At 36.0% G+C, this 18,717-nt stretch overlaps 1 protein-coding gene across 1 annotated transcript in view; it reads right to left on the reverse strand.

The window, feature by feature from the left end:
- Positions 1–18,717, reverse strand: part of Slc2a13 (solute carrier family 2 member 13) — a 349,537-nt gene that overhangs the window by 59,590 nt on the left and 271,230 nt on the right. Inside the window, exon 7 of the mRNA XM_047548591.1 lies at positions 9,229–9,354. Within this exon, the coding sequence (XP_047404547.1) occupies positions 9,229–9,354 (126 nt within the window). The remainder of the gene's footprint in view (positions 1–9,228; positions 9,355–18,717) is intronic.

Below are 18,717 nucleotides of genomic sequence, written 5' to 3' on the forward strand. Positions count from 1 at the left end.
ACTCATCATCCCAGTGGACAAGTGACAATACAATGAAGAGCATTTTAATGAATCCTTCCTAGAAACATGGGAACAGAGTATTGTGTTGTGACAGTTTCCAGGTTGCCATTTTGGCATTATTCTGAAACTGAGAATTGTGACTGGCACTGATTCATCAGTGTCCACTCAAATTCCAAGTGATAATCTATGAATTGTTATTGCATGACTGTAAAAGTTGTAAACCCAAATCATACATAATGAAAAAAACTATTTTATTTTATAAAGCAGGCACTGAAACTAAGAGAGTGGAAAGAACCTAGATATCAAGAATTCACATAAGCTGTCTAGCAAAAAAAAAAAAAAAAAAAAAAAAATGGACCTTTGCAGGTGAAAGCCATTATTTCTGTGTTATAGCAACATGTCTAATTGTCTGTCTAAATGTTTGTGTCAAAATATATAACATTAAAAAATATAGCAACTACCCTCATACATTCCTTGTCTTAATAAATTTATGAATGCCTTGCTTTGTGCTCTACTTGTTCTTCATAAAATTCTTCCTTTTCCCATCAGAATTCTACCTGCTAAGTCCCCAAATCATTCGTGTGAGCTCCTACTTAAAAACTTTAACTGCTCCCTATTACCTATAGGAATGTTCCCCAAACCTATGACATTTGGCAAGCCCCTTTGCAATTGTCCACCGTTTTTTTGGCCTGTACTGTTACTCGTTTAATAATTTTTGAAAAAAATAACCCCCTTTTTAAAAAACTTAAGTAAAAATTTGTGCCATTTCCACAACCAAATTTAGTTTATCTTGCTTTATCAGCTCCCAGGAACAGATCATAAAGTAACGAAAGCACTGAAATCCCAGTGGGATTACAAATACGAAGTTTAATTGTTTGATCACAGTATGGGTCTACTTCAGATCAGTTATAGTTTTGTTCCACATTTTCTGCATGATCAAAGATAATGGAACAACTTCTATTTTGGGACAAGGCCAACATTATGGCAGAGAAAAAAGGACACGGCACATCCTGGTTTAAAACTCTGAGTCTTAAACTTGACTCAGAAATGGCACTGACTAGTTCCACTCTCATTTCCTTGGCCAGAGCCTGAATGAAATGGGAAAATATAATTGTTCCCTGGGAAGTGGTAGCAGATATTCTCAACAATAACACAATCAGCCATACTTAACAAGAATAGCAGCTAATTATAATAAAAATGGAATGAAAACAATGTTATGAATTTCTAGTTGTTTCCTGCCCAAGTGTTGGAATCATGCTGCAGCCAAATTACTTTCCTCCATTCAATACTACATCATGTCCAGGTATCACATGGAGCCATTCACTGAAAACCACTGCCAGTATAATTTCCACTCCTATGAAAATACACCTGGAAAATCCAATTAAATTCCTAAATATGGTTTTGTGACAATGTGATCCAAAGTCAAATTTCCAGGATCAGATCCAGCCACATATTTGCCTTCCTCTATTTCCCATTGCTCCCTCTGCACCCTTTTTGACAACTTCTAATCTCTACAGACTTCATCTCTGCTTGCAATATCTTCTGGTGTTTAGTTGGACCAATATTTGATGAACCAGTATTCGCCACTATGATCCTGTATTAACTACACACATGTAGTTCAAGCCCTGGCTTGTATCCTTCTAATAAAAGTCTTAGAGTCTTCTGTAATCTTTAGTGAAAAATAACTCATAAGGGACATATGAACTGAAGAAAAATGTAAAACGTGTAAAAGAAACGTGGGCTGACTGGAAATGTAAGATTTTGGTAAAAAATGGAAAATTTAATGTATTATGAATATTACTACTTTGGCTAAAACTACTAAAAATGATTATAATAATTAAATGTCAACTAAGAAACTAGATAAATTATTCAGAAATGTGTGGGTTCTCTGATTTGTTTCCTTTGCAATATAAATAAGCATTAGAATCTGCAATGGAGCCATTAAATTCAAAGGAATTAAAGTTTCTGGACTTGAAAAATAACTGTCCAAAGACTTATGATTTCTGAAATTACTTATAGATAAATAACCTTACAGGCAGATACTATTATAGCTGCAGATCTTAAAGGGAATAATCTAGCATAATGATTTTGATTCCAGCAAAAAAAAAAAAAAAAAAAAAAAAGGGAGTATCTAAAAAGCAAAATGGATTAAAATATTCTATAGTAGAAACTCTGTTTCTCTCTATAGAAAACATAAACTTGCAAATATTAATTTTGAATTCTGCTGGTACCAGGAGCATACCTGGAGGTCTTTCCCTTATAATAAAAATAACTAATAAAATTTATAAATACCTCTAGATATTTATTTATTTGAGGGTTGGGGATTGAACCCCAGATCTTGTACATGGTAGGCAAGTGTTCTACCACAGATCTATAACCCCAGTCCCTGACTTTTAGTTATTAATGGTAAATTTCCTTTTCTAAAATATCTCTTCAAAAGATAAACACCAACAGAGGTTATGAAGGGAAAAATCTCAGTGTTTTGCTATTTGGCATCTTAAATGCCATCACCATAGATTTACTGCTTACCTAGAATTTCAGGAAATATTTTGAGAAAATTTGCTGAATGTGTCTTTCAACAATCTTTTAAAAAGTATTTTTCATGTAGTATGACTAGAAGCAATATTTAGTATGTGGTAACATACTTGAAAAGTACATGGCTAAATTTTATTAAAACATATTTTAGGGTTTTAAATAGTACCAGGTAGCAGGGCATGGTGGTGCATGCCTGTAATACTAGTTACTCAGGAGGTTGAGTTAGGAGGATCTCAAGTTCAAGGCCAGCCTGGGCAACTTAGTAAGACCCTGTCTCGAAACAGAAAATAAAAAGGGCTGGGGATGTAACTCAATTGTAGAGTACCCCTGGACTCAATTCCCAGTATTGCAAAATAAAAAAATAATAGTAATAAAATAAAAATAAAAATAAATAAATATTAAGAAAAAAATCTTAAAATCTAAAATAATGCTAGGTAAGCATTGACACTGTATGTTAATTAAAATTATATTACTCTCATTTTTTCTTTTACAGGTTTCTTTTCCTAGAAATAAGTATGAATGTAGAAGAGATAAGTAAAATGAAATGATCAGAATATAATATCGGGGCTGGGGAGATAGCTCAGTCGGTAGAGTGCTTGCCTTGTAAGCACAAGGCCCTGGGTTCGATCCCCAGCACCCAAAAAAAAAAAAAAAAAAAAAAAGAATATAATATCCTCTCATTTGGAACTATGGCTAATTTAAAACCTTTAAATTTTTAAAATTACTGATGTGTACAAAGCACCAAGTGTTTAAAAACAGCGTAGGATATAGGTATTGGAAGTTATATGCTAGGTAAGAAGATACATATAAGCCAGTATAATTATCATATAAGTTATACAAGTGTCATGTTTCGGATTTTGAGTGGTCCTAGTTAACCAGCTTCCCTAGGGGTGTTCTGTCTGACTTCCACCAAAGATGAGACCTAGACATGATCCGATGCTCACCAGGATGTCCTGGCAGTTCTCTGACAAGTCAGACACCACAACTGGCTGGTGGTGTAGGCCATAACCAGCCAGGGGTCAGATGACCACCTGTGTGGGATCTTCATCTGGGGATCTTCATCTGGAGACCATTCTCAGAGTTTGGGGATTCTCCCTTATACCTGTATTCAGTATAGGCAGGTTTCCAGGTTTCACAATGGGAGGTTAAACTATTGTTGTCAAGGTGAGCTTTGCTCTTAGATGCATAAGAGTTGCGTGTGCATTGAGGCATCCTTGTTTCCAGGCAGTCTCTGGACCAGGTTATATCATACTGCTAAGTGACATGTGGTCTTGGCCCCGGGTGATGCTTGAGCAGGCCACATGGCTATCATTAATCTCGTAGCTACGACATATGTCTTGTGGTTTACTATAACATTAGTGCTAGAGGACCTGAGGGGATATAATAAGCATTGTTTTCTGGGGCTAATCAGAGAGACTGCAAGGAAAAAGTAACATTTGATCTGGGTAAAGATGATGATTAGAACTCAGGCAGAGATCAAAAGGAGAGAGGGGGTGGTTAATCCTATGCAGAATGCACAGAATGAGGAAAGATGTAAGAGGCAAGAAGTCAGAGTGGACATTGGGAGATGACAAGGGGTTTACCTTCACTAGAATTCTGTGCAGGAGAGTGGTCAGATGCAGAGAAAACAGGCTGTGTGTTGTGGCAGAGCATGGTTGTGAGAAAAACATCTTTGCCGAATGAATACAATGAACAATGAATTGCCAAATAGGGAAACTTATCTAGCTATTTTAGTGTTTCTAATTACAAAGCTAAAATGCTGTATTAGAGGAAACAAATACTGAATAAGCACATTAAGAAATATCCCTCATTAGCAACATTTTAGCCAGCAGGTTTGAAGTTCCAAAATAGATTATTTATGGTTTTGTGTATAGAGAGAGCCAGGAGGTATGGAGGTGGATGAATAGACATAAACACTTAAAAAGTATTCTAAGGCATTGATCTATTGGGAAATGCTTATTCTAAGGCAGAAACTGTGTTACTGACAAGAAAATGCATTACTAAGAGAAAAAATCATACAGGATATTTTTATAAAGCATTGTTTTTACAACTATCCTCAGAGAAGCTCTTATTTGATTTTCCTAACAACCATATTGTTCAACACAGCAATCATATTATTTCCATTTTGCAGATGAAGAAGTGGCTCACAGAGACCCTCCTGTCCCAGGGTCAAACTATGACGTAAATAATGAAAACCCAAATTCATAATGACTTCATTCTAAAAGTATATTTTTCTATTATTTAATTGCTGCCCTAAAAAAAAGTAAACTACTGACTTCTTGACTTTTAGAAAGTCATTCAGATTCTCTAGTAAAAAAAGGTGAACTACTGGCCTCTTGCCTTTTAGAAAGTGATTCAGATCCTCTAGACATCACCATCCTCATCTGTAAAATGAGGATATGACATTTCAAGAGATTCTGAGTTGGTAGGTTACACATTTTCTAGAAGACTCTAAAATTTTATCTGCTTTCAAATGAACTAGAGAATATTACTCATGGTATTCTCTTAAGATTTTAAAAATCTTTGCTATCTCTTCAGTGTCTTTTTCCCCCCTATTGTTTATGTCTTTTTTCCTTCTTGATCAGTATTGCCGGATGTTTCTTCATTTTACTCTTCTTTTCTAAAAATCAACAACTTTTATTTCTGATCCTATCTAGTACTTTGCTTCATTTCGCCTCCCCCACTTATCTTTCTATTTCCCATACTCTGCTTCCTCAGCAGATTTACTCTCTATACTAGTTCTGATTTCTTATGAACCTGTTTAACTATTGATTTTGAATCTTATTCTCCATTATGCTGTCTTCTTAATTCATCAATTAATTTGAAGTTTTAGATTTTGCTTTTGGTTTCCAAGATGAAGTAGAAGAGGTGATAAATATTGCCTTATTGTTTACAAATTTATTGCATTTTGGTTAGAAAACATTCTGCATGGTATTGATTATTTGAATTTCTTTAGAATCTTTTGGAATATATACATTTATAAATTTATTAATTTTATTCTTCGTGCTTGAACATGCAGATTTTCATAAATGTTTTGTATTTGCTTGAAAAGAATGAAATTAACTACTTGTTAAGTGCACAAACTCTTACATAAAGCTTTTAAATTTCCCAAGTTCTTCTGCTATTTTTCTTCCTTCTTGACTTAGCGCTTACTTTTTTTCATTGTGTTTCTAACCTCCCTGTGATCTCTTGTAAACAGTGTATAGCTGTCTTTAAAAAAAAAAAAAAATCAGTATGAGAATGTTTGTCTTTATTGGGGAGCTTTATTGGTTTATATTTTTATTGTAGTAAGTTTATATTTAGTTCTGCTGGATTTTCTGTGATTTTCCTTAACCACTGTTCTGTGTGTATGTCTATGTGTTTGTACTTCCACCCTTTCCTCTTTTTATTGGACTGATTTTACTGTTTCTCCTTTTAATAGTTCATATTTTAAATAGATTACATGTACCTTAAGTTCCTATGCCACATTCTATACTACTATGTATCTTGAACTGTAGTTTTTAGATTTTAGTTTTTTCCAAAATTTGCTGATAACACATCATATATACACATACACATGGATACTGCACACATTATAACTTAGAGCTTCAGCATAATTTGACAAAAATTATATTGTATCCCTTAGTTCTTTTAAACATTATTTCAAATTCTCTTTCAAAAACTGGGGTGTTTTGTAACATAGTTTCTTTAGGTATTCATTTGTCCAACCTTCACATGTGTAGCTTTCTCTTCTTTACCTGATGGTATGCTTTATAGTAGTCCATATTTTTGACTATTCTCCCATGTTTTCCAAGAGCTGGCTTTCCACCGGAGTCTCATGAATCCTGGCGTCTGACAATTTCATGTCTGTCTTTGACACGGTTCTAGATGTCTCCAGATTAGGGCCATTTATATGTCTATTTATTCACTCCTTTGTTTCTTGTTTTGTTGCCTAGGTTGGCCCTGAACTTCTGGGTTCAAGTGATCCTCCTGTCTCAGCCTCCCCAGTAGCTGGGACAACATGCATGTGCCACTGCACCCGGCTCTATTTTTTTTTTTTTTTTTCTCCTCATCTGAGGCACCAGGGATACAAACCGTGGACCTTGTGCATGCTAGGCGAGCGCTCTCCAAAACAAGCTATTGCTTCAGCTCCTCTATTTTTAATATTCATGATTTTCAACTTAGGGCTTCCACTTCACAAAGGTAGTTTGAAATGGGGACCCACACCCCCTGCACTGAAGACTTCTGGTCTGCATACTCATGTGAGACCTTATTTCCACTCAAGGTCTCAAGTGAGCATCAAGAAGGGGATAGGCTGACCAGCCAAGTCTAGTTAGAGCTTTCCTTGTCCTCGTTTCTGAACCTAGTTATCACAGGGCACTAGAAGAAAGGCCTGGTGCTTCACCTCTGTCAGAAGCACACTATATACCCTTGCCTCTCACCCTTAGGGCTTGTGTTCTCTTCTGATATTCCCATGCAGCTCACCACTCTTGCTCTCACTTGTGGCACTTGGGGATTTTGCTCCAATTCAGCTGTGCATTAAACCTGCATTTGTATGCATGGGGAATGCATGTCAGAGGTGCAGGTATAACGAGTAAGAGGTTTCCTTATATCAACTTTGTCTACTACATTTTCTGGACATTTTGCTAAGCGATTCTAAAACTTTTTTCCATTGAAACTTAACAACACAGGTATAGGAATGTATGAGAATGGACTTTAAAAGTATGGTTTCAAACTTATCATTTCAATTGATTATATGGACAAATGATGGTCATCATATTGACAATTTAGAATTCATCAAAATTATCATACTATTTCCCTCATGAATGGTGCCTGCATTCTACCCGATGTCTTTTCAAGAAACAGCACAGTTAGAGATTAGGATATATGGCTATGAACTGCCTTAATACTTGACCCTGACATGTCTGTTAATAGTATATCCCAGATGCAAAGCAAAGGTAATGGTAACCCCTAGAGTTCCACTCTAGAAAATCTACCAACTGACCAACCAACCGACAAAAATATAATGAATATAATATTAACTTACAAATGGAAAATTTGTTCTAGAAATTTTCAGAGTGACCACATCCTCCCTTTTTAAAATATCTCTCTAGCAAAGAATGATGTAACCAACAGCAGTGGCCAAGCTAGGAGAAAGGCTGTGGCCCAGCAGAGGGAACAGTGAGAAAAACTGGGTGATTTTTTTTTTTTTTATTTATTCTAAAGACTTTGAGATTATTCTAATAATATGCTATGAACATAGACGTTCTTTGTATTTTCTTAACTTCTTTTTATTTATTTTCTGTGCCTCATTTTTCTCTAATAGTGTATGTAGTCATAGGATGATAGTCCAAAAATATAAATGAAATGTAAACTTTTCTAAATTTTTTTTCTCAAAAATCATTAATACATTTTTTGACTAAAAAGTTGCAAAATTTACTTTTGAAAAGTAAGAATAACACTCCACTTCTGAAACTTCCTGACTTCTAAACCTCCTACTGAGGGTGAGAAGTACATCTAATTTTAATGCCCTTTACTATTTACTAGTAGACTTTTCTAATAAGTGTATAGATTAATTCTGTGAAATATGGGAAACCACATTCATTTATTATTGCTAAAAAGACTTCCTCACATGTTCTTGATCCCAGACTAGTAACTTTCAGTTTTCTTTTTTTCTTCCTGGGAAAAACAAAACTAGAATCTAGGGGTTTAAAGCTGTAAACTAGTAACACACTTGGAGTTCTTTTAAGGGTTCATTTAAAATAATAACTGCATTTTGTTTTACATATTTCTTTGTCATTAGTATATTTAAAATGCAGTCTGGGCTTTTCTTCAACTACCATAAAGTTTACTTCTTTGGATTAATTCCCTAATAAAATGATGAATGGTAACAGCATAAAGATTAATACTAATACATTATATTTTATAGTTCATAGGAGATACAAGTACTTTAAAGATTTCATTGCCTATATTGGCACTATGAGGTAGACAGGAGTAGAACATATTATTCTTTTTAATGAGAACTTAAAACACAGAAAAGTTAAAAGTCATATCATTTATACATTTATACATATCATGTGTCCATGAATATGAACATTAGTTCATAAATGTGGGAATTATTTATTCCATATAAAGATTTCATTTATGTATCTACTATAAACTAATACATTCTGCCAGAAGAGAAAAGTTTACAGCCTCTCAGACAAGTTGCATGCCAGCGATTTCAAATTTTATCCTATTTTGCTTAGTTTCACTGAATCCTAGGAAAGAACTCTAGAAAAAATTGTTTCCATGAAAGAACGTAAAGTGATATTAATTCATTTTGACTTTACAATTACCCTTTACTTAAGTTCAGGAAATTCCAGTTTGGAATTTTACAGTGTAGGTAAATAGTACATAGTAAGCAAGACTTCCTTGGCAATATTTGGGATTATTAGCTGAAAACTAAAGATCCCAATTCCTGTGGTTTATTAGGCAGAGTTGAGTCTGGACTCCAGGTCTCCAGAAGTCTGAGCCTGAGTGCTTTCTTCTTTGAGCATGTGAACTACATGGTTGCAACACTTTACAGGATCATCAGTACATGCAGCAAATTAATGGAGTTATGAAGGCTGCTTAAAAAGAACTAATGTAAGTGCAGACACTCTGAAAACACAGAAATCAGATTCATTTTGAAATTATATTATACATTCTTTTGTTAAGCAATGAGTAACATACCTGCCCCAGGCTGCTTCATTTGTGGATGCTTTATTAACAGGCACACAAGAAGAGTCGATGACAGCTGATTTGTTCAGCTTGTAGCAGAAACCGCAGTCTGGATCCAACATACATTCATTACAGTAACTAAAAAATGAAAAGAATTATGGTCATGTTGGCAGAAACAACTAGTGTTTAACCATATACTAGATTCCAGGTGTTTCTCTATATTTTCCACTCTTATTTTTCAGTAAGCTTGGGTCTCTCAGACTAGTTTTGGCCAGGGCAAGTGACGTGCTGCATCAGGTGACAGCTGGCTGATCACTTCTATCTCACTCTATCCTGGCAAGATCAACTTTGGAAACCACTCTAAGGTGGAGGAGGCTTGCATCTCAGAGACTGCATAAAGAAGAGTCCCAGTTAACCTGAAGCAAATGAACTTGCTATCCTCAACCATAGAATGGCTCATCTTGATTCAGCCCTGACTGGTTCCAAATTGTGTCAAAGTATTTTTTTCTGATAAATGTTTCCACATGTACCATCAAATTTAAAAACTGGAAATAGTTTTTTTTTCCCCAAAATATATCCTGAAATAATGTTTAAACAATGACAAAATGTATGCCTAAAGAAAAAAGTTAAAGAAAAATATCACCACCCAAATATGGTCATTATTAATATCTTGATTGACAATTTCACTTTTAACAAATAGGAGTATTCACTGAGTATTTTTCTCAATATAAAAGAAATGAGGGCTGGGGAGATAGCTCAGTCGGTAGAGTACTTGCCTTGTAATAAGCACAAGGCCTGGGTTCGATCCCCAGTACCCAAACAAAAAAAAAAAAAAAAAAAAAGAAAAGAAAAAAAAGAAATGAGACAGGTAAGTCTAATCCTTCTCTGAGTTAATCAGGCTGATAATGAGGCCATATTCAGTTAATCACTGCTCACCTGACAGTGGCCAGAGTTTCCCAGCCTAAGTGAGCTTTAAAACAAGTTTTCCTGCTATCACATGTCATATGCCAGACAGTGCGCTTCATTGCATGCACCTATTGTCAGGTATATGCAAAGCCCTGGAGACACTAAAGATACATAAGACAATGTCCCTGCTCCTTGGTAGACAAAAGGCAAGAATGAGAAAGAGAAACAGATGTACGATGTACACAATGGCCACCCAACAGAAAATAAGTGTGAACTACCTGAAGGAGAGAGGCCTATTCATTTGCCTGTAAGAGCTAGGAATAATTTCAGAGGTGATATCTGAAGTAAATTATAAAAGCAATTTACCAGGCAGAGAGGTAGAGGGAAGCACATTTCAGAATACTGCTTATTTTATTAATCAGGATCAACAGCATAGAATTAATAAATACCTACTTTCTACAAGTAATTATAGTATAGGGCATGAGAAAAAAAAAAAAAAAAACCAGGTCATCCAAAAAAGACATCTGAAAGACATGCAAGTCATCTAAGAGCAATATGAAGGACAGTATTTCTCAATCCTCAAAATTGAAGTAACTCTTTGGTTCAATTAATTCATTGAAAAACAGTGGCATCCTTTAAAAATTAGATTTATTATCATTTTAGCAGCCTTCTGTAACCTTTTCCTTTGGTAAACAATCATCCTATTTTTGAATGACACTTTAGTCCTAGACAAAAAGCAAAAGAGAAGCCTTTTAAAACCTACTGAAAGGTCAATATACTTTAGAGAGGTGATTCAGCAATGTAAACATAAAACTGTCCACACAGGTGATAAGCACAATAAAATAACTGAAGGCATCAGAAGTCAGTGTCCTTAGGCTTTGGCTTTGAGAGCCAGACTAGGCTAATTTGGAAAAGGAGATAATTTCTACTAGTGCTTTGTTTGTGTATTTTGTCCACATTAGGACAAATCTAACAACCCTAATTGTCCAATGGCCTCAAAGGATATTCAGTTGGAAAAGGTCAACTCATTTGCAGAAAAATGGCTCTATACTTTATTTCTGTGAAAATACATAGAGTTCCTATAAAAGTCCAAAAAGCATAATAATAAAGCTAATTATTAGTGAGAATATATTGTGTGTACATGTCAGACATGTTATGCATAATGAATAATCTCCTGTTATCACTAATCCATATCTGATCATAATTTTCCATTTTTCTGCTTGCTTATTAAATTATCACCTATTCCAGGTACCAGCACAGAGATTTTAGGAAGAACAAAGATTCCTTACCTTCATAGAGTTGATTTTGATGTTAGACCTTCTGGTGACTGCTTATTAACTGACCCCTCTACTTGCTCTTTATTCATTTGTAATTTTCCCCCTTTTCTATAGTTTTTCCTTATCCAGTTTATTGACCATAACCCATCATTTAAATATCCTAAATTTCTGTGCTCTTCTATCATTTCATCCCACTCATATAACAAAACTGTATGAATACAAACATTTGCTTTTTCTGTGCCTTCACCCACATAGCCAAATGCAGCTGAAGGAATCACACTGCAGGGCAGATCAATAGTTTGTGTTTTTGTTTTTTTGTGGAGGGGAACCTGTCTGTAATCCCAGTGACTTGGGAGGCTTAGGCAGAAGGATCATGAAAGTTGAGGCCATCCTGGGCAACTCAGTGAGGACCTGTCTTAAAATAAAAATAGAAAGAACTAGGAATGTAGCTTAGTGGTAGAGCACCCCTAGGTTCAATTCCCTGTACTGAGGAGGAGGGAGAGGGAAGGAGAATTAGCAAGATGACTCTTTCCCAAAATCGATACAGAAGTTATTTCATAATTCATGATCATCAGACTCAAAATCATCCTCAACAAGCTTGAAATTTTTAGTAGTTTTTTTTTTTAGTTATTTCTACATAGGACTGTTTCAATCACCCTACATGAAAATTATCTCAACTGTCCTTCCCTATCATCAGACCTCCAATGCTCCATTTTCCTGTACTCTGCAGGTGACTTCAGTCCAGCTTTACAGAGAAAGTAAAAGGCAGCAGAAAGCAACTTCATTATCTTCTCAGTAGAAACACATGAACCACTCTCCTAGCCTAATGTCTAGTTACAAAGACAAGTTGTTTTTACCTGAGGCCAATTTCCCTATCTGGGCGGTTTCATTCCCTCTCAGACCCTTTTGATTTTTGCCCCTTCTTTCTCCTAAATACCCAGTGTCTTCAGGTATAAGTTTAAGTCATGGATTTGAGTGTTTTCTTTCTTTTCAACGTAGGCATTTAAAACTGTACACTTCCATTTAAGCATTGCTTTAGCTACATCCCATATTTAATATGCTGGGTTGTTATTTTCATTGATCTCAAATTATTTTTCTAATTTCTTGTTTCTTCTTTGACTTGTTGGCCACTTAGGAGTGTGGTAATTTTCACATATTTGCAAATGCCTCAACTATTCTTCTGTTACTAATTTCACTCCATTGTTAATTAAAAATATACTTGGAATGATTTTAGTCTTCTTACATTTACTAAGGCTTTTCTTATGGCTTAGAATATGGTCTGTCCTAGAGAGTATTTCTTGTGTACTTAAGAAGGATATGTACATTCTATGTCCTTGGGTGGAGTGTTCTACAGAAGTCTTTTAGATCATGATGTTTTCATCAATATTATAATAAAAAAGATATCTATCTATCTATATGTGTGTGTGTATATATATATGGATATATATTTATATTTTTTGTTGTTGTTTTGTACTGGGGATTTGAACCCAGGGACTTCAACACTGACCTACATTCCCAGTTCTTTTTGAGACAGTTCTCAATAAGTTGCTTAGTGCCTTACCAAGTTGCTCAGGCTGATCTTGAACTTTTGATCCTCCTGGCTCAGCCTCCCAAGTTACTGGGATTACAGGAGTATGTCACCATACCTAGCCAACATTTTACTCTTAAGGGATATTATGTTCCTGGTTTCTAACAGTCTTCACCTTAGCCTATCTTCATCCACATCCTAGAAATTATCTGTGACAAGGATCAGCAAATACTAATCTTTGAGGAAAAATCTAGTCCAACACCTGTTTTTATAAACAAAGATAAGTGGAACACAACCATGCCTGTTTAATTAATGTCTATGACTCCCTTCATGCTTTAAGGGAAGAGTTGAGAAGTTGTAACAGAAACCATATGGCCTGGAAAGCAGAAAATAATTACACTCTGGCTTATTATAGAAAAGGTTTATGTCACAGTTTAGGTATGAGGTGTCCCCTAAAAGCTCTTGTGTGATACAATATAAGAATGTTCAGAGGTTAAATGGTCAGGTTATGAGAGCTGTAACTTGATTGGTAAGTTAGTCCATTGATATGGATAAATGGGTGGTAACTGGGCAGGTGTGGAGTGGCTGGAAGAGTTAAGTCACTGGGGGTGTGTCTTTGGGGTTTATATTTTGTCCTTGATAAGTGGAGCTCTCTGCTTCCTGGTTGCCATGTCCTGAGCTGCTTTTCCTCTGCCATGCCCTTCTACCAGGATGTTCTGCCTTACCTTAGGCCCAGAGTTGTAGAGTTGTCCTGCCATGGACTGAACCTCTGAAACTGTATGCCAAAAGGAAAATTTTCTCCCCTAAATTGTTTGTCAGGTACTTTTAGTAACAGCAATGAAAAGCTAATCTAACACAGTTTGGTAATCGTTGATCTAGAAGACACATGCAAATCCCATATGCAGACTTGCTATTCCTTTCTTTACTCTGAGAACAACTGCTCTTCTACCTCAAGTAAACCTTCAATGCTCCTTTCCCTCTGATCCCTCACTCCATTCATTGCTTTGCTTCCTTCTGTAAAAACTTCATGCTACATCCCTTAAATGACTCTGACCAGATCTTAAATGTCTTAGTTTCTTATGTTATAGCCACTCTACAGAACATGTTTGGCTCTTTCCAATCACCTTTCTTCTTTCTATACACAAGCTATTCTGTACCGGTGGAAAAATAACACAAGCAGTCATAGATTAAAACAAAACAAAACAAAACAAAAAAACAGACACATTCACCTGTAGACTGGGGATGTAGCTCAGTGGTACTTGTCTAGCATGTAAGAGGCCCTGGGCTCAATCCCCAGCCCTGCCGAAACAAAACAAAACACATTGCAATATTCAAACTTGACTTGATATTCACTATTGGCAGAAACTTCTAATTGGTAACTCTCCCTACTCCCATGACTAATATCCTAAACAAACACCCTTGATTCTCTTCAAATCCTTATTCCTCTATACAATTCTTAGAAGATAGCCCTGTCTTTGTTGGGAGTCAGGACCTAATACCCCAAAATATAGTACCTTGGAAGGTCACTCTTTCTCCTGCTCCCCCTGAATCTTGGTTACACTGAATTTTCCTGTATGTGACAATATTGCCCTTATTCCAGAGTGGTCATAGTCTATACTTGATGGCCAAGAAGAATCTGAACACACAGGCCTTGCTAAGCTCCCCAGGTTTATTACCATTAGGTTACACCCTTTTGTCTCCAACCATACTTTTTTTCTGTGCATCCTCAGGCTTCATTTCTGAAGTTTCCTATGTCACATAAAACTGGTTAAATGAATTTGTTATGCCGTTTTTTTTTTTCCACTTGCTATCTGATTTTCATTAAAGGTATAAATCATTACCTTTGAGATAGGTAAGGGAAATATTACTTTTTCTTCCCTATATCTTAATCACAGTTAGAACTGAAGTGATTAAAATCATGAACTTTCTCAGATTTAAGCTTAGATATGAACAAATTCATATCTGTCCTCACATCTTTTTGTCTAAGCTCTGAAAGACAGGAGTTCAAGGTCATCCCTGGAAAAGAGACATTAATTTAATTCCTTCTGGCAATCACAAGGACTAATTAATATCTTATCACAATTATTTTCTTTTCTTTATACTTCAAGGCTCTTCCTGAATATACCCCCATAATTTATGTGGAGGTTCAAATCCTTTCTGTATTTAAAAAGCAGGGAAAACTGTCATTTCTGCTACTCTGCTGCCCCCCTGCCAGGCCTAGTCCATAGGGTTCTCTCAGTGAAAGGGAACCAACCATTAAAAAGTCCTCAATTTCCTTGTCACCCTAGGGAGCAGGCCATTATTTGGGCACTGGCACTGGACTTGGAACTCTGAGGCTTCTGAAGGAAAGACAAAATTTCCTACCACTCTCTCATCTTTGACCTGGCATTTTTTTTCATCATATATACTACTTTATGGCAAAATTCTTCTAAATATTAAAAATGTTCCCAACTTCAACTTGACATTTGAAGGTAACAAAAAAAAATATCCTGGGGATCTGCTAATTGACCTTTTACAAAGAGCATATATCATAACTGTGACTTTAATAAACAGCATTAAAAAAAAAAGAACAACTTCCGTAAGTGGCTGAATTCATGATTTGCTCTTTAAGACCTTGATGAATGTGATCTGGTGCATTTATGTAAGGTTTTCTAAATATAAAAACTAAGCGTCTAATCACATTGACGCAAAATTGATGCTTGTAAGATTATTCTAAGCAAGAGTGAATTGTTTGTGTGTGCATGTGTGTGTGAGAAGAGCAGATACTAGGCCTCTTTGCCCTTTTCATGGGTTGACCTGAGGGGAATTCTAAATTCTAAACTTCAAGCTTCCTATCTCCAGAGCACATGATCTCTGTGAATTGATGCAGTACCAAGAATCTACATGGAAGAAAAATAAATACATAGAATCTAACCCTAAATTGACAAACTTCCACAATGTGGAAACATATCAGAATGCTATAACATCTCACAAATATTTATTCTTATATACTGACTCAAGGGCAGAAATTAGAGTTGTGCCTTACTTTAAAAATTTTTACATCTACAAAAAAATTAGAAAGGTATTTAAAAAAGAAAGGGTTATGCTTTATAAAAGCAACTGAATGAATTAAACCAACTGGGACTCCTCCCTACTGATAAAAAATATCTTGAGTTTCAGACAAAGCCAGATGTAGTAATGTGATGAAGCTTGCCCTTTGCTTGGCTCTGGACATACTTCTATTATAGAATGTACAGTGTTTTTTTTTACCAACTGGTTTGCAAAATAGACTGTGATGACCTAAGGGACAAGACCCTGCTTGCCCCCACTGAACCTGCAGAGCAGCATCCAGCCCACTGCAGGCTGGATCTCTGACAGGTTTACTGAATGAACTGTGCACAACAGCTCTATAAAGCATTACAGTAGGTTCATTAGCTTGTTTCTGCGTATTTCTGGAAAACTAACTTGGGAGTGGGTGGGTTGAGGTGACTATATCAGTCATTTTTAGAATGAAATAAAAGGAATGTAAAACTAATTATCAAAAAGAAGAATACAATTATGGCATTTGTTGGTAAATGGATGAAGTTGCAAAATATCATCCTAAATGAAATAGGCCAAGCCCCAAAAATCAAAGGCCGAATATTTTCTCTGATAAATGGAAGACAACATATAACAAGGTGGAATGGCAGGGGGGAAGAGAAGAATAAAGGAACTTTGGATGGTGTAGAGGAAACTGGGGGTGGGAGGGGGTGGGGGAAGGAAAGATAGTAGAATGAGACAGACAGTATTACCCTATGTATATGTATGACTACATGAATGGTGTGAATCTACATTGTGCACAACCATAGAAATGAAAAGTTTTACCCCATTTGTGTGCAATGAATCAAAATTCGGCCTGTAAAAATAATAATAATAAAAAAAGTTATGTTAGTTTGAGCTTGGTTTTCAAACTGCCAGAGGCAAAAGCTGCCATTTTAAACATTCAATTAACAACTAAAATGGAATAGGTTAATAATTTTGATAATTCACTTTCTTAAAGAAACATTAACTGCAGGGGCCAAATTTCTTGAAACAACACAGAAGAGTCACAAAAGAGGTCCAACTTACATTATAACCTATTGCAGAACATTGCAATAGAGAGAATCTATGTAAGTTAAGTGTGCCCAGAATTCACATTCTTCTTCTCGGGAAGATTTGACAACCATCAAAGATGCGGCTCTACTATAGATGCAGCTGCTGAGAGAACTGAGTGTAGAGTACACAGAAGACTGGAAAATACATAATCCAGACCATGATGACAGGTTCTTTTCCTGCTATTCATAGGGAGGGGAGATTTGCCTTTTCTTTTTAAAAATCTTTTTAGTTATAGATGGACACATTATATTTATTTATTTTTATATGGTGCTGAGGATTGAACCCAGTGTCTCACATTACACTCTACCATTGAGCTGCAACCCCGCCCAAGATTTATCTTTTCAATCTCTGACTTTTCTTCTTAGAAATGGGGACAAATCCACATTCACATATTTAGAACAAAACTGGTTCTAAAACTTTAAAATGCTTCCAATTAAACTAAAGAGGAGCAGAACACAAGCCAGCTTAGTGTCCAAGAGAGAGAAAGGGTGGCCTATTTTCATTCAATCAATTGTGAATGTGTTCACATGGCACCCAGGGTCTTAACGGAATGTGCCTTCTCCCTCCTCAGAAAAATCTTTTAAAAATTGATTTACGTTAATTTAGAACATTTTGAGTTTCTACTCTGTGAAGTCGAGTGTGAATTCAGCCCTCTAGACAACAGCCCATTTGTTAAAGTATGTCTCATTAAACCCAGTGAGATGGAGCATCAAGAACAGTGTCCGGTCTTAAAATACCTGTCTCTCGTACACTGGAAATCTCAGGAAGTTCAGGTGGCAAAAGCAGGTGTCAGGATGATCCATTGCCATAGGTCCACTTAATTCTCCACAGTTCGCTGTGCTCAGTCATTTCTTGTGAATGAACTTAACACCCTGCTTTGTACAACATCTTCACTGCTTCCCTTGACAGCTGTACCAAACTTTTCTACTTTGTACTGTCTCCTTCTTTATACCTCCACCACCTTGACCAGGTGACCTGGAATGTGATTTATGGGAGAACACTGGGCCTACCAGAGTGGGCTCTGGGCCTTGTCTGGAGACCTCTGAAGGGTCCTATTTCTACATTGCTACTGCAAACAGTTCTAGAACTCCAGAACTGTTTTCCCTGCCAGAGTGTGGATGTCAGATTTCCTTCCCACATTTGTACTATGTAAAGAGAGAACTCATTAGGATAAAAAAAATTCAAGAAACTTAAGTAAATCACTGGAAATTAATTTAAAAAGCTGGAGGCCCATCGGTACTAATTTCATGAAGCAAATCATGCCTCACCACTCCACTAAAGCTGCTCTAAGATTGCTGGTGGTCCTTTATATATTAATTGAACACTTTTCTGGCATAATTTATCATTCTGTGATAAAATTTCCTAAAAACATTCCCTCTTTCCTTAAATGTTCTCATCTTCTGTGTTCACCAGCATCATTTCCCTTATGTTTCTCCCATCTCAGACTGCTGCATCGTATTCTTTCTTCTTTCTGAAACTTCAGTTCTGTTTAAGGCAATCTATTTTTATGAGTCTGCTGAGAAACATGAAGCTGACATGACCATTCCTGTAACTGATACATCAAGACCCCATGGCACATCTCTCCACTTTGTTTCCCTTCCGTACTCAGTGCCAGACCCACATTTTCAACTGCCCAGTAATCTGTACTTCACAAGTATTTCAAACTTCACACACCTA

The sequence above is a fragment of the Sciurus carolinensis genome, chromosome 4, assembly GCF_902686445.1.
Source record: "Sciurus carolinensis chromosome 4, mSciCar1.2, whole genome shotgun sequence".
Taxonomy (NCBI): domain Eukaryota; kingdom Metazoa; phylum Chordata; class Mammalia; order Rodentia; family Sciuridae; genus Sciurus; species Sciurus carolinensis.